The sequence below is a fragment of the Catharus ustulatus genome, chromosome 3, assembly GCF_009819885.2.
Source record: "Catharus ustulatus isolate bCatUst1 chromosome 3, bCatUst1.pri.v2, whole genome shotgun sequence".
Lineage (NCBI taxonomy): Eukaryota > Metazoa > Chordata > Aves > Passeriformes > Turdidae > Catharus > Catharus ustulatus.
Window position 1 is genome coordinate 97624361 of NC_046223.1, and position 17213 is coordinate 97641573.

Here is a 17213-nt window from a genome sequence, read left to right on the forward strand (position 1 = left end):
GATACCCCTTTCTTGACACTGGGGTGCTTTGATCAGTGCAGCTAAACACCTGGCCCTAAATCTGATCTGATACTTCCAGTTGAATTATCAGTATAACTTGGGCAAATACAACTTACCTCATTCAGAAGAGAATACACTAGCAGAGGCCTCAGTACAGTCTCTGATCTTGTAGCTGTACTAGTGATCACTATGAAAACTGATAGCAATGAACAGAACTGCTCTTTCATTTTTTTTTTTTTTTTCAGATGCGCTGCTATACTCAGAGGTCACAAAACGTGGCCTTTGTTTTTAACTGCCACTTCTTGGTAAATAAGAATGACTGTAGCAAGCTCCTGCAAATAGTCCTAAAGTAATGCTACATGTTAAGCCATCTATGAATAGTCCTGCTAAATTCCTGTAAAGGCTACAAAAATGGATAAAAGCCGCTCACATCCCATAAGTGTAAGATCCACGTGCTCTGTGTTTGATGATATACCCCATGCAACCCTCATCTCCAAGGCACACAGTGACAAATAGGTGAAAGTGCATTTACAACATTGTGGTGATAAATGTGCAAGTGTCCATGCACCACCTACCCATATGAGACACACTTCCTCCTAAAAAAGTCAAATAGAGTAACTTTGTCAGTAGGATACAAATTTACTTTCTGTTGACTACCCTGAATTATAAATCTTTTAGAGGATTATTTCTCACAAGTGTGTCTACTGCTCTTCTCCAAGAGGTAGAGGGCACTCTGCTGGAGAAATGTGTCCTATTTAAAATTTTCAGTATGGAAGTGACACTGCCCCTTAATTCAATTGAATCATGATAGCCCAGATCTGTGTACTCTTTGTTGTAAATACTTATTCAACCTTTCACTCAACATGTACCATTCCCACTGAAGGTTGTGGGACAGATCTTAGACAGAATTTTGTTTGTAGGACATCAGAGGAGGTAGATTGTGGTCCAACCTGGAGCAAACAAAGGGGATTTTCTTTTGCTTCAGCTACACAGTAATAAAGCTTACTGAAGCTCTTCTAAATTGAGCAGATTCCATGCTGAAATGTTTTGCACCACTCCAAATCACTCAGAAACTGATTGTCTAACTTAATCACTATTTAAATTTCTTTGATACAGCCTAGGAGCAAAAGGCAACCTGGTCATTAAAGTGCATCTTACCCAATATTTCTAACAGTCATTATAAATAACTTTTTTTTATAAAACAATGACTTTTCTCTATTTTTTTAGAATAGCCGCATGCCAGAGAATAAACGTCATTAAACAGAGGTGCATGACAGCTGCAAGGTACACTATTCTAGTAAATCAGACCAAAGGAGATGATTGCTGAAAATTCTGAAAACAAGAAGCTGAGTTACACAGAATCACACTTACTGAGGGCTGCCTGCACCGTTACAGCCTGCGACTCCTGCGAGTTCTCGCTCAATCCTACAGCATTCGCAGCTTTCACACGGAAGACATATTGCTCTCCAGTCTCCAAACCATGAACAACAAACCTGGGTTAAGAAAGACAGCATCACATATTAGTATATATTTTACAGGTGGGTAAATATATACATTTTATGTTGTAACATGAAATTGTTGTATCAATTAAAAAGCTCAACTTCATGAGTGCTTCACAAAGGAAAATATTTCCAAGAGGGAAACTGCAATACATTGGTAGGAAGTAGTACAATGAAACTGGATGGGACACTGTAAAAAAAACCAGAGAACTCATTGTTAGTACTGACCTAGCAGGTGAGGTCAGATATAATATAGTCCCTCTGAACTTTGGCTTGCTAGATTCTAATCTATTCTGGGAGGAAACCATATTTTCCACTGCAGTTTTATACTCATTGTCAAAAATACTGTTCAGTTTTGATCTGAGGTTCTAGCTAGGTAATTATTGTACTAAATAAAATACTCAGAGCTATCCTATCGCAAGATATGTTCACATCTGAATAAATGAAATGTTTTTTCTTATTTTTGTGCTTTCCCAACCCCCTTTGACAAGAATTAGCCTCTACTTTTCCTTTGATCAAATTTCTTGACTACTTGAAAAAAGGACTCATTAGAATACAAAGTCACTCAGTTAATGACTGACATAATACACTAAAGAAAATGACGTGCATTTGGTAATTGATTCCAATAAAAGTAAGTATGATTTTTCAAAGAGGAGATTGCTTGAAGAATCACATAATGAAGTTTGATATCATCAGGAGGGGATAAGAAAACAGGGTCTACTGTCCTTTATTCAGAGATGTAACAGATCAGGGAGCTCTGGCATTTCTGGAATGGGGCGCTTGGCTTTCCTGCACAATAGTGTCAGCTGCCAAAGCACTTTCACCACCATATTTATAGCAGAAATGGCCTGACCTTTTGCTCTGTTATTCATGGACAATGATAAAGCTTTAGAATTCACTCTCCTTTCTCATACCCTTCCTCATCAGGTCTGTTTACCCAAAAACAAATTTCATATTTAAAAAGGGCCTATTTTGCACTTACTGATGTCCAAAACACTCAGAACCATGTCTCTAGAATATGCTTTTCAAATTCAAAGTCATGGAATAGAAAAAAATATGCTTCTTCTTGGAGAAAAAAAAAATGGTGGGCAGAATTGCCCTGCAATTTGGAAAGAGAGTCTGCAGACTGTTTTTCTTCACATTCATTCAACATTGTCCTTCAATTATAACCCTTTGGTTCAGTACATAAAATATCTTTAAAAATCCTACAGTTTTCAGACTTCCCAAAAATAAAGAAATATTATCAATACCTGTTATATTTAATAGGTTTATGGTTACTGGGTTCCCAGTGATTTGATCCCACCACAGAATAGTCAATGTAGTAGCCATATAAATCCTCTTCATGTTTTGGTTTATCCCATTGAACTACAACTGATGTTTTTGTATTCCTTGTGGCCACCACCTGACCAGGTGCAGATGGCAAAACTAAGAAAAAGAGATAAAACATGTACTATTATAAAATACATAAAAATAAAAGTAATTTGAGCTAGATGAAACACTGTATAATTTGATCATACTTAATCACTACAGCTATGACTACTCCTACCATGTTAATATTATTATGTTATATTTGAATGCCAAAATTTTATCTAAAAGTAGCTAGATGAATGTCATAGAAGCATGGGAACACTGGCTGATCTCTGGAGATCATCTAGTCCATCCACCCTGTCATTGAGAGTGGGATCATCACCAACACTAACCTAGCGTGTCAGTCACGGATCTGTATGAGTCTTGAAACCTGACAATGGACATTTCACAGCTGACCTGCACAACCTTTTCCAGCATTGCACTCTTGCACATTGAACCTTTCACAATGCTGAGAAGTTTGATACCATCTTCTTTCTAAGCCTTCAAACTAAATGAACACCTTTCTTCATAGGTCACAATCTCTAATCTCCTGGTCATCTTGGTTGCCATACAGAGGACTTTTGACTAAGGAAGCCAGAACTGGGAAACAATACTCCAGGACCAACATCAACACCACCAAGAAAAAGAGGATAAAGCTGTCTTCAGTCTGTTGACTACAGTTCTCCCAATGTACCATAGTGTGCAGCTCACTTTAAGTGTAAAGAAAGTTCATTGTCAGTTTACACTGATGTAAACAGATGCGTGTGCATAAATAGAACCAGAAATACAGAGATCCAAATGGAAATATTGAGATCCATGGAACTCACGGTTCTCAGTAAGAACCAGCACATAGTCTGTGCACTATCAAAAATCTATCTGAGCTTTCATGATGTGAGAAACTAATGTCTCAACCTAACATGACAGGTTAAGAGAGGCACCCAGTACTCGTCTTTTGAAGATATTTTAGTTTCCTCAGATGAATATTGCAGAGAACTGCAAGCAGCATGAAACAAAAGAAAGGCAGCATGATTTCCACTTTGTCTTTCAATATTAAAATAAAAATTAATACTTACACAGAACTATACATTATGCAATAAATTTGTAAGATCAAATTGATTCATTCTGATTAATGTACCTACATTTAGGCTTTTATGTGTGTCTACCAGCACATATTCTTGAGCTGCTGCTATAGTCATAGATCTATGGCTTAACTCAATTACACAAATAAATTAATTAAGGGCCATTTTGGATCATCTGTCATTTCTTCATGGAGTTGTCAGATACGACTCTGGAGATAATACCTACAGTCCTCTGAAATGGCAAACTGGAAGCATTTGAAAAGGATGTCTCTTTGGCCAGTTAAACTGAGCCTTCCATCAGTGTTTGGTAGTTATTCATCCCACCCCAAAACAGACCCTCTACAGCTGAGTGACATGGGCAACTTATGACAACATCAACCATCTTTCAGGCTCCAATTGCAACAGAGCAGAGGCATCTACTGTACCTGTAGATACCTACATGGAAACACCTAAATTTAGATTTTAATCTCACACAGAATCCTCTTTTACCACTCAATTAAATTGCATCATTTTAAGTGTCATTTAGGATGGCCTAGGATACCCCAACCATTTTTTAGTTTCTGCTCATAAGGTACCCATAACCACTGTGTAATAATTGCTGTTCCCATGAAGGTGTCCCAGTCACCCTTAAGAATATCAAATGACACTAAGTGTAGGCAACTAAAAGGAGCCATGTGTTTCTGATATAGTAGCTCAGGTGGTAAACGCTGTCTCTGAAAATACTCCTGAAATTTCTCTTTGAAATAGATTCTTCTGCTTTGTGCTTTATTTAAAGCTGTGAGTTATGCAGAAGGTGTTACATTAACCCCTAAGGGATAACTTATTTTCTGTACTAAGTGCAATAAACACAGTGTTTTTCTTTCCTACCTTGGGGAATGTTGAATGGTTTAAATAATTTATATGCATTAATGAGGCATCAAATCAAGACTATATGAAAGCAAAAGATGCTTTTATTTATCAAGTAGTTACTGATCAAGCTGAAAGTAAGGATTATATTTTTAACTATGGTATATCAGAGACTGTAAATATTTTGTATATTACTGGCAAGTGCACTAGTGAGATATGTGCACTTAAGGTGACAGTCATCAATACATCAAGCTGCTATCTGTGGCTTCTGCAAAACTGCAGGAACAAAACAAATATTTCAAAAACAAGATGAATAACCACTCCTTAAATTTTCATTTGTGTTTTGAATGTGACCCCAGGATAAACACTTCATTTTCATTTGGAAAATCACCACTGAATATGTTGTCATATCTTCCCCTTTCCCTGAAGTCTACTCATCTGTATGACACAGGAATAGTGCATCAGCAGTAATTTGCAACTCAGAATACTAAGAAAGAAATGAAAGGCCATGTTATCTAGCTGAAACTGTAGGGAATTAGGTATCATATAATTACCTGAGCCAGAAAATACAATTATCAAAGTTAGTGATTAACCTATTTTTGATGTCTCATTAATAGAACACTGAAGAGTGAATAACTAAAAATAATTTAACTTTACCCTGATTATTGTTTTCAGTACTGAGGTTTGTGATCACTAGGAAAATTCAGGAAAGTCTCTAAAATTTAGCATCTTGGTCTTTTTTAAATCCTACACAGAACTGAACACAAATAAAGTCGACTCCTATTATTGTAGTTATACTAATCTAATGAGAGTTGCCTATTCCTGATTTATAAATTATCTATTGTTTTTAATATTAATGCCTTATAATTAATACCTTACCAATTGTATCTTGTGGTTGAATAGGTTCTGTGATTTCAGATGGATCACTGATGCCATTTTTGTTTGCTGACAACACTCGGAAAACATATGGTTTTCCTTCTGCAAGGTCAAACACTGCATAGCGAGGAGATTTTACTGCAACCTGTGCATTGACTCTTTGCCAACTTCCACTGCCAACCATGGACTACAAAAAAACAACCAAAAAAAAGCCATGAATCATTTCTGTGAACTGTCAAAAAATGAACATATTGCTGTATTGCATCCTGTCATGAATTTATTTAAGAGCTATGAGAGAAGAATCACTTTCAAATGCCTGACTTAAACATATGCAAATTCTTATAGCTCGTGCATTCCATTACTCTGCAAAAAGGTCTGAAGAGCTCACTGTCTCCTTGCCTGTCTCAACTTCAATACATGCACACTTGTACATACAGCCAGCCTTCTTTCAGGGCTGCGACTGTCACCTGTGATTGGTCCCAAAAGAATCACTTTCATGTCCTGCAAAACTCACATGAACACCCAAAGGTTTGGAGTCAAGCAAACAAGCCCTAATCCAAATTCTGGAGAAAGGTAGGGAGAGAAATGTTACTTCACTCACAACTTTATTTATTATGTTGAGTAAAGTCATGTCCCCTGAAAGCATTTATCAAACGAAGTAATTACTTTTGGGCATTCTCGGTGCAGCAGCTGAGCTTATCATCACCACAACTGCACATGGAGGAGAGCCAGCAAATCAGTACTCCGAGAGAAATCTGCTGTCCATTAGATTTCCCACATAAACTTTTTACTCAAATATTAGTGGTGGAGTCTTTCAGAAATTTTGATAAAACCCAAGTGCGTAATAAACAGATTGAAGAAAATTTCCTTGGCACATATATGGGTGCATACAAATTCTATGTTTATAAAATTTTGGAATAGAAAATCTGGGAACAAAATCTGATAGACTCTGCATTCCTTAGAGGAGGAACAGTGTTTCATGGGTGCTTGGAAACTACCCTGTATATAATGACACCTACAATAGACAAATAGTAATAATGTAAACAGTTGCAGTCCATATATCAAAATCTTTCTCATAGGTACTGAACCCACTTAGTTCTCAACAGAAAAAAAGAAATATAGCATCAATTTTCTTCATAATAGAAAGCTGTAAAATATGAAATAAATATTATTTTCCCATCTATTTTACTTCCTGCCATGAAAAACATTAATTTCTTCTTTTCAAAAAGAACCAGCATGATATTTTGTTCTGCAGTTTGATTTGATTTATCTGTTGAAAAATTATTTCAAGAGAACATAGAAAACTCATTTCCATTCTGTGTCTCTTGAAGGCTTTACAAATATATTTTTATTGTTCAGGACTGAATCTTCTTTATTTGATATAAAATAATTAGAAACTCTTGTAAATTAACAGACGACAGTGCAAAGTTAAAAAAAAAAGCCTTTGACCTATGAACTGATTAAGCTGCTCATATATATCATTTATGCAAAAAGATTTTAGATTCAGGTCTTCATTAGTACAATGAAGATCTTTTTTATAATAATAGCCTTTTAGTCCTCATTCTCACTTTCCTTCAGTAAGTCTGGTGTTTAACTGAGACTTTTCTTTCATCATTGTCACTGCTCTGTACTGTTTCTGGAGCTATATATACTTATTTGTATAAAACAAGCAGATAATGTATATTTTCCAATTTGTTCTTAGAATGAAATTCAGCTAAGCAAGTGTAGGTGTCCACTCAATGGAAATCTATCACTGAGATTTTTATCTGGGCTATTTCTGCATATTCTGGAACTATTAAGGTATTTCCAAGACAAGAGCTGGTTCAAAATCATTACATTGATATCCTTGAAATTTATAGATAAATGAAGACATATGTAACTGGGAGTAAATGCAAGAAAGGCATTATATTTTATTGCATAGAAAGAAAAACTAGATACTTATTTCTATGAAAATATTCATCACTTCTTTTGACTGTATAAGGCAGAGCAGGCTCATGCTTGGAAAATTTAACCAGTGAGTGCTGTTCACTTTACATCGATTTGTTCATCATCCAGCAAGTAATGGATGATGAAAAATGTAGGAATGACCTATGGAGTTCTTTAGAAGTAGAGGTGGTTTTGTGTGTCTGAGAGGGAAAAGACAAGCTGGGGGGCTGCAAAAAGAGGAGTGACATGAGGATAGCTGGGAAATGAACTGGGGAGGAATATGCAGAATTTTGAATGTGAGAATAAAAAAGTTGCATAGTAAGGGAGAAAAGGATGCTACAATATTCATGGTGCAAACTGAATGTGTGACAGTTTTACGAAGAGGTTTAGTGTTTGTGGATTGTTCAGAGGGTGCATATGCTAGGGGCATAATTCATAAACACTAAGTATAGCTTGACCTGTAAGTGTTTTAGAGGTCAGGTATGAGGCCCATTTTGTCTACTGGGAAAACTTTGTAGCAAGTTGTTGTAATCCAATACAATTTAGAAATTTGTCTCAGGCACGGATTTATCTAAATTTTATTCACTTAGGAGGAAGAACAAACCTCTTCTCTTCAGAGAACACTGAAGTCCCCTTTCAATTCAAAGAGAAGAGGAAAGGAGCCATGAAGAGTACCAGGGACCAGTGAACCTGAGACAGGCATCTGCCTCTTTGCTGACCTTACAGGAGATAAATTAGAAATGTCAGTGTATAGTAGATGCTGTCATAAGCCTGCAAAAAGTGAAGATCAAATTATGGGTTACTGTTTATTCCTTGCTCTACCACAGGACTAACAGAAACTTCCCTTTATTATAGAGAGACTGAAAACTTACAGTCATGCTGGCAGGACTGTGAAAATTATAGATGTTTCTCCTCCCTTTTTTTTTTTTTCTAACTGCTCCTTTACATAATAATTTGTTCCCATTTAGACAGCAGTAAGCAAATAGCATAGGGGAATTCTTTTCTCTGGACCTTGACCTTCAATGCTGATTAAAACTTGCAGTAAGACATTTGATTATCCATGCTTCTCTAATACCCCACTTCCAAATCCTGCAAGACCACAGAAGGTGTTAGTTTTATTGCTCATTCTGCAGTTCTGAAAATGGGTTGAGTGTAATTGCACACAGCAATGAAGCACCTTTCAACAGAACACCACTATACAGAGCAGTACCTTCTCAATGAAATATGTGAGTGGCTCCCTGCCACGGGGAACAGGTGGATCCCAGCTGAGTACAACATATGTTTTGCTGATTTCTGAAGCATGTACATTGGTGGGAGGGCCTGGAATCTGAACATCTCCTGTAAGATTAATAAATGGAGCAAGTGTTAAACAGCAGATTACCTCCTGGGTCAGCATTCGTACTACAGCTCATCTTTCTGATTCAACTTTCCTATCCTGCACTGCAATGCTCAGCTGTCAGGAGCTGTGATATCATCTATGCTGTTCACCTGATCAATTAAATATTGATAAATAAAACTTCAGTATTAATAGCTAGTTACCTTTTCAGTAAAGGTTATATGTACTCCCTGAAACTCTGTGCATTTGTCACACTTTTTTCTTTGATAGCATTTGATTTACTTCAATTTGCTAGTAAAAAGCCTTCTCACTACATGCAAACTTTTTTTGACCAAAGACAGAAATTTAAAGAGTTATTATGAGAAATTAGAATTAACAAAAAGTAGTTCAAGGGAAGTACAATCAGAAGAGCACCTTTAAAATAAAGAGGAAAGCAGGAAAAGGATCAGAACCTATTGCCAATATATCCCATAACATGATGGCATTATCAGCTGTATGGCCTAAAGCACTTCTAAAATCTATGACTCAGAGGCATAAAAATATGTCACCAGCCCTATGATGGCTCCGCCATGTAGTGTGGCCTGATCATATCCCTCTCCCCACTCACTCTGCAGAGTTACCAGCACTGTTAGAGACAGCCTGCCTGCCCTGGGCCAGGCTGGAAGAACTCAGCTCAGCCTTTCATGGTCCTGCTCACTGACCACAACATGAGAAAAAGGTGGTTCTGCTATCCAAGGAATTACAGTGGGGTAAAATGGCACGAGATGGGAGAGGGACCTGTGATGGACCTGTGATGGACCTCTACACAGGCACAGCTACACAGCCCTGAAGAAACATAGGCTTGGTAGTCGGTCAGAAATAGAAATTCTGCAGACACCTAAAATATTTATCTTTATGGATTGTGACAGAAAAAGGAAAAAGCTTTGCTCTTTGAAAGTAAATTTTTCCTCTTTACAGGCTAAGAAAAGAGCATATATTCTCCAAATGTTTAAGATTTGTCTTCAAAAAAGAGAAAAATATTTCAGTAATAATCTCTAAATCATGGCAGTGATATTTTAAACTATTATACATACCTGTATAATGAACCAGGCTCAAAATATACACTGATATTATTTCATCATATATATTTATCAAATAAAAACCAAACCTTTATAAATAAAAGTGATAAATCCAATGAAAACTTGTTTTTCACAATGCTTTCTATATTTGATTTCCTACAACTGTATTTTTTCTTAGAGAAAAACACATGAATCAGCTCAGTTTAAGACAAAATTGATACATATAGTCAAGAAAATGACAATAATCCTACATTGCATTAAGACAAAAGGCTTCCAACTGATTTCAGGCAATGAAATTTTAATATGTTTTCTCTCTTGGGGGAAAAAAAAAAAAACCTCCCATACTTTATAATGATATAATATGGCAGTACAGAATGGTTGCCAGAATGGGACACCAGCCTGCATTAAAAAAGAAAACCATTTGTGATTTGTGAGATTGCTCTTTCGGAAGTAGTCTCCAATCTTGCAAATGAAAGTACTGATCTACATAAAGAGTGATATTTGAATATTCATACTCTATTAAATATGCACATTCATGTGACAGAAATCCAAATATCATTATTTATGACTATTCCAGAGTGGCCATTTACTGGACCTGATCATTCTAAGGCAATCCTGAGAACAGAAGAATGATCTGTGAAGCCAAACAAGACAATTACAATCTGACATTGTAATGTGCCTCTGATCCTATAATAAACAAATCAATTAATTTATGGTACTTTTATAAAAATAGAGAAACGTCTTTTGTTCTGTCCATGCACTGGGAAAGCCATTTAATGTCTGATTCTCCTTCAAATTACATCTGTTCTCAGGTGATTTCTCTTCTAGTGTGTTATTTTTGGAGTTAAAACTTTATAACCTTTTGTGGAAGAGAGCAGACAAGACTTCTTTTTTTCAATTTTGAGCCATTACAATTAATAATTTAAACAGTTTAAGTGTAAAGAAGATCATTATTCAAGTCTAAAAACCAAATCATTCCATAGAAAAACAACCAAAGCCAGAAAAAACTCAAACATTATCTAAAAAGTTGTCAGGGATCTCTCCAATTCTCCTGAGGAAACACATTTCTTGGTCTATAACCTTAACCTTAAGAATAACTTCCATATTCATGTAGATATATTAATTAAAGAGCTGAGATGGATTATGTAAGTTTTTATGAGAATGGCAATACCTTGCTCAGATAGTCAAAATCAATCTAAAAAACTATCCATAGCTCCCAGAAAGCTGGAAAGTAGGGAAATACGGGAAATAAAATGCCCAATCAGGTGGGCAGTTAAATGCTCAGCCATTTAACTCAGCTTAGCACTAGTAAAAGCAAAAAGGTGAGAAAATGCTGTTGACGTATGATAGAAGTTTTGCTGTTGAGAGTGTGATGTTCTCTATCCTTTGGACCTCACTGTTCACTTGTGTTCTCTCAACCTTGCAAGTCATAATGTGTATTTATTTTTTAATACAAAGTCTTTATCACTAGAAGGATTTATTTTCAAGTTATGTTTCTAATTACAATGCAAAATTCCTGGAGTGTAAGAGCATGGACTAAAATGTTAGAAATGCTACATACCTTCAAGGTCGTCCTTACTGATCACAATCTTTCGCCCTTCATCCACATGAATAGCTGTTAATCAAAATATACAATTAGTTTCTCAAACTAGTTCAATATACTTACAAATCTTGCAAATTATTGTTTGTCACCTGTTCAAAAGCCTGTATAACTCTTTTTCTACAATATTATTATTAAATCTTTCTCCAGATAGAGTTGACTTGAAGTCATATGCTGGTTTATTCACTAGAGGAAAACAGGAATTCAAGAACTATTTAAAGATGTGCTAAAAACCAAGAGTCAGAGTCACGGTAGATGGATTTGATTTTGAGGCAGATTAGTAATCAATTGTATCATGAACTGTGCTTTTGCTATAGGAATTAAGAGTAAAGCATACACACATACATAAAACACATGTAAAGGAAACGGCATATTCAGCTCAGATTTCACAGGCAACATTGGGGTAGTCCTTTAAGTTATTCATAATTACTTTAATTCCCCCCTGACTCAAAGGAGGACACAAACCAGAAGGTGTGCAAGTACACAATATACAGAATCTGCAGGGGGTTTAGGACAAAGCTAAGTCAATAAAACTACTGCCCAGAGCAAGCTGGCTTATTCTATTCATGGACAAGCTCTCACAATGCTACTCAGCAGTCTGTAGGGAGATATTCAATCAGAGGAAGAAATAAACTCTGCTCCTTAAGTTAACTGAGCAAACAAAGAATCTGAAATAATTTTTTAAAAAATGAAAGAAGCCTTGGATAACCTACTTTGTGTTCTCTCCAGGTCAACAGGGTCAAGCGCTGCAACTGGTTCTGAGGCTCGCGAGGGCCGGCTAATGCCAGCGCTGTTCACTGCCCTCACACGGAATACGTACGACCGTCCCTCTTGAAGACCAGTCACAGGATACTTGCAGACTTTTATGGGAGCATCATTGCACTGGACCCAGTTTTCCAAACCTACTTCACATCTTGAAATAGCAGAAGACAGCATTTGTCAGCATCATCTCACAATAGATATGGTCCATGCTACCACACCAGGTCAGAACCACAGAATTCACAGAACCTTCACTAGGCTGAGGAGCTGAACCATATGACTCATTAATGAAAGTCACAGACTTTATACAATCTTCTCTTGATTAGAGATCCAATTCCCACTCTGTTCTTACTTTTTTCATAATGCAAAGGTCATTTTTCTTCCATGGTTTTTGACCTTTTCAAATCTCTCTGCTTCCCTTCTGTTTGGTTCTCTTCCTTGCCATGTAAAGAATAAATTATTCACTTTCATTCTTAATATTCATCTCCACAGAACATGATGAATTTGCAAGATTCATCTAATCATTTTCTTTTCTTCCTTGTCATATTTTCAAGTAAACTTATTTTGCCTTTCCCTCCCAAAATGGCTGGGCTACAGAGTATAGGAGTCATCAAGAAGCAGAGTGATGTCCTCATACTGGTTGCTTTGTGTGTACATATATAGTTTGTGTCCTAATACAATAAACTTTTGTGTAGAAGACTCTCTTTTGCCCTGACTTCACCAGAAAAAAGTCGTGTCACGATCAAGGGCTCCTTGGTACTGCATGATGCGAGCAGCATGGCAAATGTCACATCTGACTAGATTATACACAATATAGGTGAAATACTCCTATGGTCTGCACACTGCATAAATTGGATCTAGATGGTAGAGTCCCAAGGTCTCAAGTTAATTTTCTCATACTGACTGCCACTCATAAACTGCAATTTTTCCAGTTATTCCCAGAGAGTTATCATTGAATTAGACCAAATGACAGGGTGGCAAACAGCAATGAGCCGCAAATGTTGCGTTTAAGTGCGGAGCAGTATACATTATGAAATCATTTCAGTAAGGCTTTGCTGACTGACAGTTTCAGACACAAAGGATCAGATGTTCTGCTCTGGGTACAAGGAGCAAGCATTCACATCAGTGGAAAAGACATGCAAAACAGTGCTTGGATCCCCTGCCTGCCAGCTGCCTGCACTGAGCTGAAACCCAGCAAAGTGCAAAGCTCACTGAAGGACAGAGGCCTGCCAGTGTGATTTAAACTGCCAACTCCCACGAGTCCAGGCCTTGAGCTTCTGATGTACTACATTTAAGAAAGAAATAAAAAGATAATGCAATAACTCCTTGGTTTCAGCTTTTGCAGTACAGAGATTAAAGAGACTAAATCTAATTCAAGATGCCCATGGATTCTAGCTTTTATAAATTAAATACTGTCAGGGCTCATTCTCTGATGTGCCCACATCCATACTATTGAACATTTTAAGTGTATGATAAAATGTGTCTGTCTGCAAATATTACTTGGAATGGCCTCCAGCCTCTGCTGATTCCCAGACTGTGCCCAGAATTACCTGTGAAAGTACTAAATCATCAGGGCCAAAAGTTTGCCAGGGAATAATCTAGTAATTTAACACAGTGTGTAACTAAGTTCCAGTGCCAAGTGCCTGTAAAAATATATCCAAAGAACACACATCCTGAAAGGATATAATGTTTTTGGTTTTTTTTTCTCTACAGCATATACATATTTCTGGCAATTAACAAAATTAAATAAATGTTAATGTTTACATACTTGTCAACAAAATATCCAATAACAGGGCTCTCACTGGTTGTATTTGGTGGTTTCCAGGTAACAATAACATAGTCTCTGTTAGCATCATGGCATTTAACATCCATGGGTGCCCCTGGTGCTCCTGCGATCAATGCATCGGCATCTGGACCACAAACAAAAATCAAGTGGTTTTAACCCCAAATCCTCTGACATACATCAAAAAGTCAAAAAGAAGAGTTTACAGTTCATTGTGCTACTTGCTTATCTGAATGGAAGCCCAAACATTTCATGACGTACTAATTCACTGCAATAATTATTCAGGACCATAATGCCTATATTTTTATACAGACTAAATTTTCAAGGATATTTTTGAGAACAGAAAAGCTTTTTAGGAGCCAAACACCTTTTTTTTTTTTTTTTTTTTTTTTTGTGAGAATTAAAATCCTTACCCACCCATGTGTTTTTGATGCTCTCACACACTGAAAGCTGTGACTCAGTGGGTTACCAATCAGACCAAGGTGCTCAGTAAAAAACACGTAGGTAAGGAAAACAAATCTCTTAAACAATAAAAAATTTGCAAACTCCTGGAACATTTATAATGTTATGCTTTATTTATAGTCTTAAATACCACCTTTAAAATACCATTTTGTGGCTTCCTTTTGGGAGATATTGACTAGTCTGGACCCATAATTCCTAATGAAATCTTGTAACAGGTAAAGTTTTCTCCCTTTAAATGAAGATTTCTATAACAAAAAACACAGAGTCTAAATTTATAGAGTCTAATCCCAATCAGTGGTGAAGTAGTTGGCGCTCAGTATCAGAACACAGCCTACATGAAAAAAGACAAGAGACTGGCCCACAGACAGCACTAGAGACTCCAGGGGACATAGCACAAGGCCAGGGTTCTGGGCATGCAAAGGGATCAAATACAGTATAAAAGGGACAAGAGAAATACCTAAAATTTACCCATCACTACCACAACAATTTCTAAGAAAGTTTTTAGATATTGGTGGATATTTAGATATTTAGATATTGGTGGATGTTTTCCACCTTGGAATGTAATCTGGACATAAATAGCTTTAGCAAATTCTTTCTAATGAGTTCAGCGTGCTAGAGTGGCCTGTTCAAAACATACTGCAAAGTTGATGAAGCTCTTGCACTATTCCTGTGAAGAAGTTGGATTTCAACACCCTGAAAAAGACATTCACTCCCTCTACCCCACAGAAACTGTCAGGATGACACTCCCACAAGGCACATAATCTCCAATATGTTTTCAAGAACAAGTTTTAAAATCAATACAGCTACAGTGGCCTCAGTGGGGCTGTTCCAGTTTGCCCACATCAAGGATGTTGTCCGATATATTTAAGAGAGTGTAGAACTGCTCAACCAGAAATATTTTTATCTTTCAATGAAAAAAATATAAAACTGAATACTAAGTTCTGCTCACAGGTGCATGCGGAAGCTCATTTTTACTTCACTGAAAGTTGTGCATGAAAATGTGATGAAAAGTTCTGACCTTTATTCTATTTTAATCCACTTACCTCCTTTTATCTATGTCTCTTGTGAAAACTCTATTTCTTCAGACAGCTAGTTTCTTACTTTGCTTCTTTTCTCTGGTTAATGACATGACTATGACTGGTGTAGTGTTGGGAATATTTCTTTTGCTTTCTCCTGCACGTATCCCTAAGACTGGGCACAAGATACAAGAATGCCCAACAAGGCTCATTCCCAGTTTCAAATTTCTAAAGCCAAAACCATCACAGTAAGAACTGATTGTATGCAAAGATGTATACATCCTACATACATATATTTCCCACTAAGAAAGGAGATAAAAAGAAAGAAACAAGTTGTTTCTTCACAAGCACAGTTTCTCTGGTTCTTCAGGAAATTAAATGTCCTCAGGGACATGCTCCTCTTGAAGCTCCCCATTCATGTAAGGTGACTGGTTTTTAGTAGACTACTATATAAAAATCAAATTACTATGAAATTCCACAGGGCTAAATTTCTTTCATACTTCAGTTATTACATGGGATTTTTTCATAAAACTAAACTTCATAAAGTTTTTTAGTTTCTCCTCAAGAACCAGGTTAAAATTTTACCTCTTACAAACAGGTATGCACTGCATTCACTGATTCCACCTCTTGAAACCATGCGCAGGGTGTATAAACCTTCATCGTCTTTGTTCAGATGAGTAAAGGAAAGAGCTGCCTGGCCTTCTCCAAAATACAGCTTTGTCCACTTGGAGTCCTTTATCAGCACATCTGGAAGAGAAGACCCATCAGACACGTTACTGTGCTGCTAGAACAACCAGCATCCTAGTGCAGTTCTCTGCTAAACAGGGACACAAACTAATATTTCTACCAGTTTTATTCATAATTAAAGTGCTTTGATGCTATGAAAACTCTACAGAGAGTAGGTTGCATCTCTCTAAACCTATTTGAGCAGTGAATTTTAGAGAACATGAGGTCTAGTACTACCCCATGCAATGCCAACCACAAAATTCCTATCACTATAACTTTTAATACACTGAGAGACAAAAATGTTACCCACATTAGAAATATTGACACGAAAACCTGCCATAACCTATAACAAATGCAGGATGGGACCTTGATTAATTTTTAATAAGTTTTACTTCCTGTTCATGTCAAATGTCAGCTTACTCAATTTTTTCTTCCAAATTAAAAAAAAAAAAGTTATTTCAGTTTAATCTGAAAATTGCTATAAATATACACCAAACTTAAATCCTCAAACCATGCCTGTTGAGCATTGAATTAAATTAAGTTTAAACCTCTCAAAGGTGAGAGGTGGTGACTCATGATTAATGCACATTAATCTGATTGCCTAGTGAAACCAGAGCAAAAGAATGAACAGGATATTTTATGCTAGGCAAGGGGTCTTCTCATATCATCCTTTTAAATAGCTGATTGGATTATTTTTTGATTTTTAACTCCCTAAGGCCAATCACATACAAATTTATTGTAATCAATGCAGCAGAACTGTATTTAAAAGATCTGAATATCATGAATGTTTATTATCCTATTGCTTCAATAGATTTTGGAGCCAGTGCTCAAACATTTGCAAAGGAATCAGTGTTCTCACATGGCAGCTGAGTTGCATAGGAAGGTATAAAACATGACACA

At 36.6% G+C, this 17213-nt stretch overlaps 1 protein-coding gene across 1 annotated transcript in view; it reads right to left on the reverse strand.

Moving 5' to 3' along the window:
* MYOM2 (myomesin 2) overlaps positions 1-17213 on the reverse strand; it is a 76096-nt gene that overhangs the window by 32814 nt on the left and 26069 nt on the right. Inside the window, exons 10-17 of the mRNA XM_033053675.1 lie at positions 16173-16334; positions 14095-14236; positions 12281-12480; positions 11529-11582; positions 8784-8911; positions 5651-5834; positions 2750-2924; positions 1372-1493 (exon numbers count right to left, since the gene is read on the reverse strand). Coding sequence (XP_032909566.1) covers positions 1372-1493; positions 2750-2924; positions 5651-5834; positions 8784-8911; positions 11529-11582; positions 12281-12480; positions 14095-14236; positions 16173-16334 — 1167 coding nt within the window. The remainder of the gene's footprint in view (positions 1-1371; positions 1494-2749; positions 2925-5650; positions 5835-8783; positions 8912-11528; positions 11583-12280; positions 12481-14094; positions 14237-16172; positions 16335-17213) is intronic.